At 37.9% G+C, this 14,636-nt stretch overlaps 1 protein-coding gene across 6 annotated transcripts in view; it reads right to left on the reverse strand.

The window, feature by feature from the left end:
• Positions 1 to 14,636, reverse strand: part of MYO5A (myosin VA) — a 228,577-nt gene that overhangs the window by 117,240 nt on the left and 96,701 nt on the right. For all 6 annotated transcript variants that reach the window (XM_035259680.3, XM_054239661.2, XM_035259676.3 and 3 more), the window contains 3 exons: positions 12,959 to 13,069; positions 8,259 to 8,430; positions 5,932 to 6,076 (listed from right to left, as the gene is read on the reverse strand). In XM_035259680.3, coding sequence (XP_035115571.2) covers positions 5,932 to 6,076; positions 8,259 to 8,430; positions 12,959 to 13,069 — 428 coding nt within the window. The remainder of the gene's footprint in view (positions 1 to 5,931; positions 6,077 to 8,258; positions 8,431 to 12,958; positions 13,070 to 14,636) is intronic.

Below are 14,636 nucleotides of genomic sequence, written 5' to 3' on the forward strand. Positions count from 1 at the left end.
CCATTTATTAGCACATGGCCTGGACGAGTTACTTTCCTCACCTGTAAAGCAGTGGTGATCTGCTCCAGGGATGTAATGAGGATTACATGCCTGATACCATGTTTGGTACAGAGTAGACATCTAAATATGGTAACTATTTATTAATATAAGTTAAACTCACCTTTATATAACATATATAAAATTATCCTTATCAGGTATCATGTATTACTTGAAGTCTATTTGCAAAAATAGGATACTTTAGCATCACAGGGCAGCTGAGTCTCAGCTGAAACGGAAGAGATTTTGTCATCTGTAATAGCCAGCTTGCACCTGGCCAGTGAACCTCTGGACAGTGATGCACCCTGAAATTACATATCCACATGATGGAAGGGGCCACCTTAATGAAGGGTCTGGTAATAAATTAACTCAGAAATAATAAAACCAGGCTCAAGTCAATGAAAAGAGAACGTAGACATAAGGCCTCATAATGATGATTATGGATAAGAATAGCTTATATTTGAATAGAACTTAGTATTTTTCAAAGTGCTTTTGTGTGTATCATCTAATATAATTTTCACCTCTGAAGTAAGTAGGACAGAGATTGTCTTTTCCTCTTTGGAGGAAACCGTAATACCAAGAGGTTAGATGGCTTTTCCAAGGCTGATGACTAGCACAGAGCAAAGCTGGGTCGTTACATCCCACATCTCTTGATTTCCAGGTGAAAGTCTACACAATGCTGCTTCTGCTTTGTTACACAGCTCCCTACCATGGTCTCCCCTCAACCAAAAAGAAAAATGTTTACGCATTAGTTCCTATCAAATATAAAGATCACAAATGCATACCGAAGAATCCTGTAAACGTAAAGCTAGACCGTAGGTGACACTGTTCCATTTTATAAATGATAAAATGGAGACTGAGGGACACCGGGAGATTTAAGCTTATATGGTTAGTTATTGTAGAAATGTGACTAGTACAGATGTCTTTTTCACTAGACCAAAGTTAACTGCATATAACTAACTTATTTCCAACAAATTGAAATAAACAAAACTTAGTCAATAAAACTGATTTACTCTATCACTCACAGTGGAAAGAAAATAGAGCAAATTAAAGCAATCAACACTACCTGGTTTTAAGGAAACAAAACAACAAAAATCCCAGTTCCAGCATGAGAAAAGATTGGCAAAAATATGAAATAAGAATAAGAGCAAACAATAGGCATGGCAGTCCACCGAGTTTTCCTCCATGGTAAGTCAACAGGACAATTAAAACTAAAAGGCTATTCTAGGAAGGTATTTTATGAGGGCATTGTTCTCTCTAACAAGCGTGTTTAGAAAGGGGCCATGAGTCAAGGATCCTGCTCAACGATCCTGGTTATTGCTGACGTCACCGGACATAGATCTGCTTGGAAAGAATCCCTAGTGTCAGCTTTGCTTTTAGGATATATGTCAAAATTATATTTTCAACCTTAAAGATCTATGTTAGAACTCCACTCCCTCCCCGCTGCTCCCCATCCCACAACACATACAACCTGCTCTTCCTGCCATCTTCTGTATCTCAGTAAACAGCAACTCCAACCTTCTAGGTGCTCAGTCCAAAATCCTTACTGCCATCCTTAACTCCTCTTTTTCTCAAATACCCCATATAAGCAAGCCTGTGCCAGTTCTGTCTTAAAAATATACCCAGAATCCATCTACTTTTTACCATCTCGACTAATTTCTCAACTAAATTATCATCTCTTGCTTGGATCAATGCAATAATATTCCTAACTAGGCTCCTGGCTTCTACCCTTGCTCCAGCACAGTATGTTCATTTAATTTTTTTATAACTTTGCTTTTTTTGTTTTTGGAGATATGGTCTTGCTCTGTCACCCAGGCTGGAATGCAGTGGTGCCATCTTGGCTCACTGCAGCCTTCAAATCCTGGGCTCAAGTGATCCTCCCACCTCAGACTCTTGAATAGCTGGGACTAAAGGCGCATGCCACTATGCCTAGTAATTTTTGTATTTTGTTCTTAAAGGAAGGGTCAGTCTCACTATGTTGCCCAGGCTGGAGTGTAGTAAGCAGCACAATCATAGGTCACTGTAATCTTGAACTCTTAGGCTTAAATGATCTGACTACAGGTGTGTGCCACCATTCCCAGGTAATAGTTTTACTGTCAATCATGCCTCACTTTGTGGGGTAGGAATTCCTGTCTACTTAATTTGTTCACTGTTGTATCCCCCATGCCTAGAAGAGTGCCTGGTGTTTGGACAGTGTTCAATAAATCTCTACTAGATAAACAATGAATTGTACCTTCCCTGAAGACATGAGGGGTCCCTAGAAATGGTGGTAATGTGAAACATCAGGATTTGCATCTGGTAAAGACAACATCTTCATTTGACAAGAAAACAATGGCAAGAAATGATTCTGCAGCAGTTATTCCCAACTGTAAGCCTCCACAGATACGGTCTATTTTACTGTTGTGGCAGATGTTATGGGTATAGATTCATTTATATAAATGGTAAATATAATACTATAACTAACTGAGGCATATTTTAAAACTGTTTGAAAAAGAAAGCCAAGCAAAAGGGAAAAAAGACAAAACAACCCTCAGGTTAAGAAATCACCTTGAGTGACTGGGTCACAACAGATAATAACGAGAAGAGGAAATTACAGGAAACCAAGATAAATCTCAAGGTAAAAAGTTATAAATATTCCTATAAACCTAATACCATCTGTGAATGACCGTAACAAAGATGGTAAAAACTATGTTTTGTACTCAAAAATAGCATTTTTCAAAGAGTCACATAATTCTCTGAGCACTATACAATTCTCAGAGATTATTTTTAGAGTCTAGCACTCCATGTGAATTTTTCTCTGCCCAGTAGTTCTCAGGTTGTACTAAGTGGTGTTGACACTGTACTGCAATGCTCTGACACTATAGAAATCAAATATTTATAGCTTTTTCCAACTTAAGGGAAAAAAATCATACCAATAGATGGAATTTTTCTCAATTTTAAGCTTAAAAAATAACTTTTCTTAAGCTTTGAAAACTCATTACTATTTTATAGCAGAAGCTGGCATAATATGACATACTTTGTAGTGTTAATCTATGTTTATTCATTTTATATTTAATATATTAATATTTTATCTCAGACAAATTGAATTTGAAAATTGGTCTTCCTAGTTATGTGACCTCAGAAAAGTTACACAGGCCAGACGCGGTGGCTCAAGCCTGTAATCCCAGCACTTTGGGAGGCTGAGGCGGGTGGATCACGAGGTCAAGAGATCGAGACCATCCTAGTCAACATGGTAAAACCCTGTCTCTACTAAAAATACAAAAAATTAGCTGGGCATGGTGGTGCGTGCCTGTAGTCCCAGCTACTTGGGAGGCCGAGGCAGGAGAATTGCCTGAACCCAGAAGGCGGAGGTTGCAGTGAGCTGAGATCGCGCCATAGCACTCTAGCCTGGGTAACAAGAGCGAAACTCCATCTCAAAAAAAGAAAAGAAAAGTTACACAACTTTTCCTGTTGTTCATTTTTCTCATTTGTAAAATGAAAATTAATAATAATACCAAACTCAGAAAGTTGCTAAAAGAACAAAATTAGTTAATAAATGGAAAGCAATGAAACAATCCCCAGAGCACATAGTGTTAGCTGCTATCAGAAGTATCTATATTATTATTAAAAGGGCATAATAATTTCTATGTGTTTGTCATCAAAATGATTTTAAAATTCTGTCACACGCTGGACCAATCATGTAAACTCTCCCTTGCTGGAGAGGAGAAAATAAAAACCTTTGCAGTATTAGTTTTTTTTCTACCTTATAAATTATTTGTGGATTTCCCATATTATATTTATAATGTATTCTGCTTTGTAGGCTGGAGAAATTAATTAAATATATACTATTCTTCTACATATTCACAGTATAATATATTATATTATATTAAGAATAATCTAGTCTTGAAAGTAGCATTTTTCTTCCATTTTCCACCCTCAAAATGTTAGGGTTCCATGGTTAATATCAGAGGCATTTTGCAGATGCTGTTTGGGATAACTGATGCCCTATCATATAATGTTAACATTAAAATTCATACTTTCAGCTGGGCATGGTAGTGCATGCCTGTAGTACTAACTACTCAGGAGGCTGAGGCAGGATGATCACTTGAGTCCAGGAGTTCAAGTCCATCCTGGGCAACATAGCAAGACCCCATCTTGAAAGAAAAATATGTCACACTTTCCTTTAGGTTTAATTCCCTAGGATACAGACAGCTTTTTAAATTTTTTTTAGTTCTGGTCTATCAGTTGATTGACATTAGGCAGGTCATTTAATACCACTAAACTAACCCTCTTGTTTCTAAAACATAACATCTGCATCTGTCTTTTCCTAGTCACAGGATCATGAAAACATTTCAAAGGCAGTTTTTAAAAACTCTATGTCCCTTTATAAACGTGAGATTTTTTTTTTTTTTTTTTTTTTTTTTTGAGATTGAGTCCCACTCTATGGCCTAGGCTGGAGTGCTGTAGCATGATCTTGGCTCAATGCAACCTCCACTTCCCGGGTTCAAGTGATTCTCCTGCCTCAGCCTCCCAAGTAGCTGAGATTACAGGTGCGGGCCACCACACCCAGCTAATTTTGCATTTTTAGTAGAGACAGGTTTTCTTCATGTTGGTCAGGCTAGGCTCTAACTGCTGAACTCAGGTGATCTGCCCATCTTGGCCTTCCAAAGTGCTGGTATCATAGGTGTGAACCATCGTGCCTGGCCCACTTTATTATTTAATAATAATCCAGCTGTGGCTGGAAAGGAAAATGTTAATTCAGTTCCTCCATGCAATCTCTTGGGCAGCATCTTACAAAATTGAGAGGCTTTTGCCTATCTTTCCATGAAATAGAAAAAGATGATTTTCCTTTGTGTTATGGCTTGGCCCCTAGGCTATGGTGCAGCTAACAGGGTTGCTAGGCCCACTCAGGAAAAGGGAACCCATAAGCCTGGGATGCTGGCAAAAGGTGTATTTTCACAACGTAAAGAAAGTTCTTTATGGTTCACCAACTGAGGACAATCAACCCCTTCACAATCTAGAACCCAAAGACTGGATCTTCTGAGAACATCAGAGGAAGACTGCCTTTGGCATTCACACTGCATCAGAACCGTGAACCTTGGGTTCATATTCTCACAAGTGAGCAGGATCCCTTCACACTCCTATGGAACTGTACACCCATAGGAACCCTTAAGCAGACCATGTGTCAACATATGCAGAGTTTGTGCAGACACACAAACCCTCTGGGGAGTATATGTTTGAATTTGATGAAAATGAGCAGTTCTTTGTGCAGCTGGATAAGGAGATGATCTGGCATCTGTCAGAGTTTATTCACGCCTTTGACGCTTGGAGGTACATTGCTGACACTGTCATGGCAAGAAACAACTTGAACACCCTGATGCAATGGTCCAAACAGGCCCAGACCAAAAATGGTGTCAATCTTTCTCAGTCAGAAGTGGACATAGGGAAGTCATCAGCTTCAGGTCTCCTTTAAAGCTCCAGGCTCGTCAACCACAATGACTAATGTACCCTAAGACCCCTCTACCTCCTGGCTGCCTATGATTCTGCCTACCTTGCACTTGGCAAAGGGTCTGACATTTAGATAGCACTCAATCAATATGAAACATTTAAAGTGTAGTGACAAGGTGGTGCTCACACTGGATGATCTGTATGCTGTGGTGTCATCTGGGACCTTTTTCTGCCCTGTGTTTTTGCCTGAGAAATCCCAGAGTTTAAAAAATACCTGTGTATGCTGGAGCTAAAAATAATAATAATAATCCAAGGCACCTGAGACAAACTTGTCAAGGCTGCTTATTTACTATTTACAAGGTTGCCATTCACTTTAAAATATCTGTGATTTGGCAAAGAAGAAATTATTGTATAATAAAATAACAATGAAATAACAGTCATAAAATAACAATGAAAGCTTCTACCAACCTGGCCATTTGCTTGTAAGCTTCTTCAGCTACTGCAAAGATATGTGGATCCATATCACCCATGTTCTGACCACTGTATGCATTAATAATATCCTCTCCATAAATAGGCAGCTGTTCATAGGGATTTATAGCTACTAGGACTATACCTGGGAATAGGGTGGAGAATAAGAAAGAAAAAGAAGTCAATGATACCCCAATGGGTATATCAAACTTAGTAAAGTGAGAGTCACATTTAACACAATCCTTCATTTCAACTTAGTTAATATTAAACCAATAAATTGTTCAAGGATCAAAATGTATATAGCCTTGCCTCTGAACCCATTACACCTCCTTCTGCCTAAAATACCATTTAAAAACTGGAATAGGTGACTTAAAATAATGTGGCAATGTTATCAGAACTTTAAATATCTTCATATATTTAATACAAAAATTCCACTTTACTTCTACAATTTATCCAAATGAAATAATCAGAAATTCATGCAAAGGGTTTTTTTTTTTTACAAATATGTAAAAAAAATCATAATGTTATCTGTAACAGTGAAAATGGAAAGAAATTGTATAGGGCAAGGAGAGTAGTTGAATGCATTTTGTTACATCCATATTACAGACTACTATGCCACCACTACAAATCATGTTTGTTTGTTTATTTTGAGATAGTGTCTCACCCTGTCACCCAAGCTGGAGAGCAGTGGTACCATCTCAGCTTACTATAACCTAGACCTCCCAGACTTATGCAGTCCTCCCCAGTTCTGCCTCCCAGGTAGCTGGGACTACGGACACACAACACCATGCCTGGCTAATTTTTTGCCATGTTGCCCAGGCTTGAACATCTGGGCTCAAATGATCTGCCTGCCTCAGCCTCCCAAGGTGCTGGGATTATAGGGTGAGCCACAGTACCTGGTCCAAATCATATTTTTGAAGGATTTTAAATGTCATAGGAAAACATGATACAAAACTATATATAGACTGATTCCAATTTTATATCTACTTATACCTCTCATGTATATATAGTGAAAAGATGTAAGTCAATATTAATACTGGCTATTTTTCAATGGTGAGTTACATATAACTGTTTTTCCTTTTGTATACTTTTCTGTATTTCCTAAGAATTTTTCAGTAGGTGTATATTAACTTAATGAAGTCGTTCATTCAACAAATGTTTATTCAGCTCCAACTACGTGTAAAATCTTTTCTAAGTGCTAAATATACAACAGTAAACAAAAAAAGACTAATCTTTACCCTCATGGAGCTTATATTCTAGTGGGAAATTCAGACAATTAACAAGATAAGAAAAAAATATACATATATGTATAATCACAGATTAAGGAAAAGGAGGTAAAAAATAATGCAGGGAAAAAAGAGAGTAAGGAAGGGTTTCTGACTTGATAGGGTGGCCAGACAAGACTTCACTCAAAAGGTAAGATGTGTGCACGGAAAAAAAAAAAAATTGAAGAAAAATAAAAATTGAGAAAAATATTTCTCAGTAAAGAAGAGTTAATATCAGTGATATAAAGGATGTCAATAATTTTAAGAAGAAAAGGTGGCTGCTCCTGTCTAAAGCAGGAGAATAATGAAGAACTGAGTTGAGCACTGATTTGGGTATACCACATGAATGAGCATAAATAGAAATGAATGGAAATCCAGATTTGAGTTTCAGAGGACAGAATGATTAGTGAAAGAATGGTAAGATGTCAGCGGAGAAAGAATAGCCAGAGGAAAGGGAGAAAATAAAAGATAAGAACAAACTGGGAAAGAGAGAAAAAAGAAGGAAAGCTGGAGATGGGGGAAAGGAACACAACATACACACATGCAGAGACTTTATTTCTCGGAGAGATTAAAAAGCACCATGAGCTGGGTGGCTGGCAGCTAATACTGCAATGAGCAGAGGCCCAGGCAAGCAGGAGCGAGCAAGAAGAATCACTATGTGTCAAGGCAGTTCTGCATGGCTGAGTAATTGACCACAAGATAACACTAAGTCTCTTGAACCTGCTCCAAAGGTAAGTCCTTGGACATCTACTCTTCATGTGGTAGTTTTGGAACAGATGAAAATAACTGGTGAATTTGGCACTAAATCTGACACATGACTTCTGTGGCAGTGAGGCGGGGTGGATTCCAAACGAAGGGCCCAGTTCTTTTTATTTTTAGCAAAATTATGTAAGTTCACAAATGAGTTTATTCAGCACAAATGCAACTTGGCTAATAAATACTAGTATATCTTTCTGATAACGCTGAAGTGATTGTGTCTCTAAGAGAAAATACAATATTTCCATGGCTATGTCCATTAGAGGAAAGAATTCACAGTCTATTCAGAAAGCAGAGCATACTTACCACAATATGTATAAATAAGTTTGGAATCAATAAAGCGGACTCTGAGATTATGGAGCACAGCAGGCTCATGAAGATAGCTGAGGGCTGTGAGGTCATTTTCACCAACAAGTATGTCAGGATTTCGTAAGTGAGGCAGCTCCTTGGTCTTTGGATCTAAACGGTATTCCAAATCCTGAAAATGCACAAGGCACAGCATCTAGATAAATGATGGCAAGGACTGTGAAAAAGGCCCATGCTTTTTGCTTACTTCCTATTCCTGATTTGTTTCTCAGCTATTAAATGCATTATTTTCCTAGAACTTTCCAATATCACAGAAACTGGTGGAAATGGAAAACAATATGAAGTGCATTTTCATTAGACATAGTAACTTATATTAACAATTGTTGCTAATGTAGTTTGAAAAGTCATAGCCTAGACCTTTATCACCCACCTACTGAATCAGAAGTATAAATGTCTGAATATGTTTCTCTCCTCCACACCCCTTTACCTTAAAAAAAAAGTGGCACACAATATGAAAGAGTGGCCAAGAGCTTGGCTCTAGGATCGTATTGACCTGGATTCAAATCCTGATATGAATACTTACTTTTTATGTGGTTTTGAGGTATAGTATTTAACCCAAATCCCTTGTTTGTAAAATGGGCTCACAGGGTTGTGGTGAAAAGTAATGAGGCAAGTTGGGCATGTGGTAAGTACTTAGAAATGCCTAAACCATGAGAGAGGCATAAGAATTCCCTGAAATTATGTACAATACTCTGTGTGTATGTGCACATATGTGTACTTTTTTTGAGGCAAGACAGTTCATAGTTTTCATTAGATTTTTGTTTTGTTTTGCTTTTTGTTTTCTGTGCATATGCTTATTCACTCATTGAATTTAGGCCAGGCACGGTGGCTCACACCTGTAATCCCAGCACTTCTAGAGGTCAAGGTGGGTGGATCACCTGAGGTCAGGGGTTTGAGACCAGCCTGGCCAACATGGTGAAATCTCATCTCTACTAAAAGCACAAAAATTACCCCGGCATGGTGGTTGGTGCCTATAATGTCAGCTAGTTGGGAGGCTGAGGCAGGAGAATCACTTGAACCCATGAGGGGAAGGTTGCAGTGAGCCAAGATTGTGCCACTGCACTCCAGTCTGGGTGACAGAGCAAGACTCTATCTCAAAAAAAAAAAAAAAAAAAAAAAGAGAGAGAGATTTAAATGGGATTTCTGGTCCCAAAAGTTAACAAGTACTATTCACTTAATTTTTAATAGAGATGGGGTCTCACTCTGTTGCCCAGGCTGATCCTGAACTCCTGGGCTCAAGGGATCCTCCTGCCTTGGCCTCCCAAATTGCTGGGATTACAGGTGTGAGTGACCATTACTAGCCACTATTCACTTTAAAGTCATGGGAATATGGCTTTATGGCATAGCTGACCATGAATATTGTCACTTAACTATATATTAGGGGGCAAATAATATAGGGCAAGTGAAAAGGAATAAAAATTCAATTTAGTTGTAGGGAGGGACAAGGTTTTGTAAAAAGCCAGTTTTGGGAATACTGAAAATATATACAGAGGTCAAATATTCAAATCGTATTCAAATGAATTATGCTAAAGGAAAGAAAAATTAACAATTTGCCCCTCAGCATTTCTTGCTGCCTGTTTATCAGAGAATATCACCCTTCCCCACAGCTGACTGGTCCTTGCATTGGCCCTGATACACAATTGCCTGTTCTGGTATTAGCCAGGTGACTCCAGAATGGCAGAGGGCAACCCAGAGCTCTTTTCTCAGTCTCCATGATAGAGTGGGGTTGTTTGTAGTGAGTGTGGGGAGGAGATGAAATTGCAATGTTAGAGAAAAAACTAATTTGAAGGGTAGAGAAGATCTATAACATCTTCACAGAAATTTCTTTCTTGGAGTTAGGCTTTAAATAAATATAACCTGCTCCACTGGAATTACTGGACTTCATTAAATAACTTTATTCTTCTACTATTACAAAAGCCATGCTTTCTCTATTTTATTCTAGTACCCTAAGTGACTATAGTTTCTAGAAGGAGAATGATTCTTCAATAGTTGGTGAATTTTATTATGTCTATTCTTCTTGCTTTTCCTCTGTCCCTAGTCCTGCTTTTATTAAAGATATATATCATTCTATTTCTAGTTTAAAAAAAATACTAAGGATTAATAAAATTAAACACAGACACTGTACTCTGGTTGACAAATCTGCTTCTCATAGGGGTATGGATTAGCAATTCCAAAATAACTTTATGTCTATAATGAATAAGTAATATATTATAGATAATGAAAGCCAAAGAGAGAAGTCATAGTACAAATAATCAAAGGAAGAATAATAGAATGAACCTGGTGGCATTGGACTGGAGAAAAAAGGATCCCTATTAACACACAGGTTTTTTTAAGGTCAAGGCTGGGAGCAGTGGCTCATGCCTGTAATCCCAGAACTTTGGAGGCCAAGGCCGGCAGATCAACTGAGAGCAGGAGTTCAAGACCAGCCCGGCCAACATGGTAAACTCCATCTCTACTAAAAACATAAAAATTAGCCAGGCATGGTGTCCTGTGTCTGTATTCCCAGCTATTCAGTAGGCTGAGGCATGAGACTGGTTTGGACCCACAAGGCAGAGGTTGCAGTGAGCTGAGATCATGCCACTGCACTTCAGCCTGAGTGACAGAGCAAGACTCAGTCTCAGAAAGAAAGAAGAAAGGAAAGAAAGAGAGAGAGAGAGAGAGAAAGAAAGAAAGAAAGAAAGAAAGAAAGAAAGAAAGAAAGAAAGAAAGAAAAAAAGAAAGAAAGAGAAAGAAAGATCAGTCAAGTGCAGTGGCTCATGGCTGTAATCCCAGAAGGTTGGGAGGACAAGGTAAAAGAATTGCTTGAGCCCAGCAGTTCAAGACCAGCCTGGGCAAAACAGCAAGATATCCAACTCTAAAAAAAAATTACATATATATGATACATATATACAAATACATATATATATAAACACAGACATAAAATAAGTATAGATGGTTGTGTATACATTAGTATAGTATGCATACATATTAGTATCTATCTATGTAAATATTTTTCTAGCTCTGTATGTTAAAAGGACGTAGAACTAGTGTCATCTCAATAGCAAGGAGCATACCTAGTACTCAGATCTTGATTGAAAAATACTATCTTCCAATACAAGGTACCAGGGCTGGGAAAGGGGAAATACAAGTTAGGTATCTTGGGAGACCAGGAGAAGTGCTACATTAAAAAAAAAAAAAAAAAAAAAAAGGCCAGGCACAGTGGCTGATGCCTATAATCCCAGCACTTTGGGAGGCCAAGGTGGGAGGACTGCTTGAGCCCAGGAGTTTGAGAATAGACTGGGCAACATATTGAGATTCCATGTCTACTAAATAAATAAATTAATTAACCAGGCATGGTAGCTCACACCTGTGGTCCCAGCCACTAGGGAGGCTGAGCCTGGGAGCCGTGATCAAGCCCCTGTACTCCAGCCTGAGTAACACAATAAGACCCAGTCTCAAAGAAAAAAAAGGATAGGGACCTATCAAAAAGACAAAGGACCCAATCTAAGAGCGATCTTAATGACCAAAGCTGGAATAATTTGATTGATAAAATAAATAATGATAGTAATGACGAATAAAAGAAATACCCATGATCCCATAATAAATAAATAAATGACTAAATTAATAAATAAATGGGGGAGAAGAAATAATACTTCCTTCCCTATAGAAGAATTCTAGTTAATAAACATAGAAGGAAGGAAAGACGTGGAGAATTACCACTAGAACGCAACAATGATATTTGCTGCAGGAAGACATACTAATGAACACTTGGCAAAACTAGCAGGCAAAGTTTAAGGAGAAACAGGATATATGAGTGGCCTCAAGGTATCTGCCCCAACACAATAATATTCACTAATTACAAAGGGAAAACAGTAACTTTACAGAGAATAACATGGCAAACATCACCTTAAGCACTTGTCATGGCCAGTAATCTGCAAAAATCCAATAGTATAAGCACTCATTTTAGAGTCATCTGTGTTCAAATCTCACTTCAAATTCCAAAAGCCACTTCCTGGCTGTATGACCTCAAGAAAAACTACTTAATGACTCTGAGGTTTGGCTTTTTTATTTGAAAAATAGTGATTATGTCAACTGTCAAACCATAGGGTTGCTGTGAAATTTAACAGGAGATAATCCAGTCCAAAGTGCGGAACATTTCACCTAACACAGAGCAGATGACCCATAAATGTTGAATAAATTAGTTCCCTTGTCTGGTATTCAAAACCCTCCTAATTGGCCTAATTCTTCCCTGCCTTTGTCCCAACTAGTATCTTTCCCTCGGAGTTGTTCTCCATGCTACCACCAATGAGTCTCCTCTAAAACCTGGCACCGAGCCTCTTTTTAAAAACACTACAAGCATTCCCCATAGCACACCAGTTAAATGCAAGAGTTTTAGGAATAGATGTGAGTCTAAACCTGATAATCATGATAAATTCATAGGCCAAAATAAAAGCTTTTTCAAGTATCTGCTATTTTCACTATACCATTAAAAACGCTATCAGGATAGAAAATTGAGTTTACCATTTTTACCAATTTAGTAAGCAAAAGTTTTATATAAATTCTAAATTTAACTTCCATTGAGAGTTTACTTCACAGTAAACTTACGCTTTGGAACTCCCTTCACTTTATGCCAATGACAACAAATGAATATGAGACCTCACCTTTCCTTCCTCGAGGTGAAGCAGGAGGACTTTATCTCCTGGCTTATAATCTTTGAGCAGCTCTGCTGACTTCCAGACTTCCTCTGGATCAGGTATCCAAACCCTGGCAAACTAGAAGACAAAAACAAACAAATTTAAACTAGCAAGTCAATTGTTTTACAATAACATATAAACATATTATGACTATTTATAATTAAACAATTTATGAAAAAAGAAATCTTGGCCAATATGAAATTTACTTTTTTTTTTTGAGACAGAGTTTTGCTCTTGTCACCCAAGCTGGAATGTAGTGGGCTGATCTCGGCTCATAGCAACCTCCGCCTCCCAAGTTCAGGCGATTCTCCTGCCTCAGCCTCCTCAGTAGCTGGAATTATAGGTGCCTGCCACCACACTGGCTAATTTTTATATTTTAGGAAAGACAGAGTTTCATCATGTTGGCCAGGCTGGTTTCCAAACTCCTGACCTCAGGTGATCCACTTGCCTCAGCTTCCCAAAGTCCTGGGATTACAGATGTGAGCCACCATGCCAGGCCAAAATTTGCTTTCTAATTAGTAAACAAAACATATTTTAGTCCTCATAGCACCACCATTCCCAAATTATATAAAAAGTGTGTTCTGAAAAAACAGTCATAATCAAAGCTTGATAAATTAAACGTCTCTTTGATTTATACAGTAAATGCCACCTGAAAGTGTAATTTTAGGTTAAAATGTATACATCTATTTTTGAAGCTTTAGTGTTGTGCCTTTGCCAGTTTCAACAGCATAGCCATCTTTTTATGGCTGGGTTTACAATTTAGGTTTTTCACTGTGGTTTGCATCATGTGCTCCACAAAGCCTTAGTGATTTCTTGAACATCCTTTAGTAGTCATCACTGTAGGGAAAAGAGGAGAATAAAAATAATAATTTTTAAAAACTGAAAAAACACTGTTCAACATTTTGCCTTCATTATTTTATAAAGATGAATAGAAAATGGTAAAAATGGCACATCCAGTCACTAATAAACTTAGCTCCTGTATTTTCAACACCATGAAAAAGGCATGGTAATCATTAGGGATTCCTAAAGCAGTAAATATTTTGCGACAACTATATACTCTCTGGACTTAAGCCAGAAGATTATGTGATCAATTTTGAAGAAAAAGAACAAAATATAGTAATATGCATGAATCTTTCAAATACCTCATTGAAGAAGTATTTTATGTGCTTGGGCTCTCTGGGAAGAAATTTCCCTTTAAAACAAGTGTACACTAAATCTAAATGCCCATTTTCATGAACAAATCACATATGAAAACAGGAATCCTAGATTCAGCCAGCAAAGGAAAGACATGATGCAATCAATTATCGCTGGCACGGTCCAGACTGAACCTGGTCTCTGGCCTGTATCTGTATCCTCATTTCACGTAAATTCACCTCTAGATTTCATTTTAACAATAATCAGGGTACTAATTTACTTGGAGCTTTGAGAAAGAGCATTTGGATTTGAGTATGTTAAATGTGGAGCAACCTCCCGAAGAACTATGATAATGCAGTGACTATTCTAAGTACTGGGCACAAAGTTCTGGAAGCTTGTAACAAGGTTTTTCCCAAGTACAAGAGAAATTTAAATGACCTAATGATGAACTTACAGATAGCAGAAAGAGAAAAGAAAGTGGGTGAACAAAAGTAGAAGTAGATCAGAGATT

The sequence above is a fragment of the Callithrix jacchus genome, chromosome 8 (genome assembly GCF_049354715.1).
Source record: "Callithrix jacchus isolate 240 chromosome 8, calJac240_pri, whole genome shotgun sequence".
NCBI classification, from domain to species: domain Eukaryota; kingdom Metazoa; phylum Chordata; class Mammalia; order Primates; family Cebidae; genus Callithrix; species Callithrix jacchus.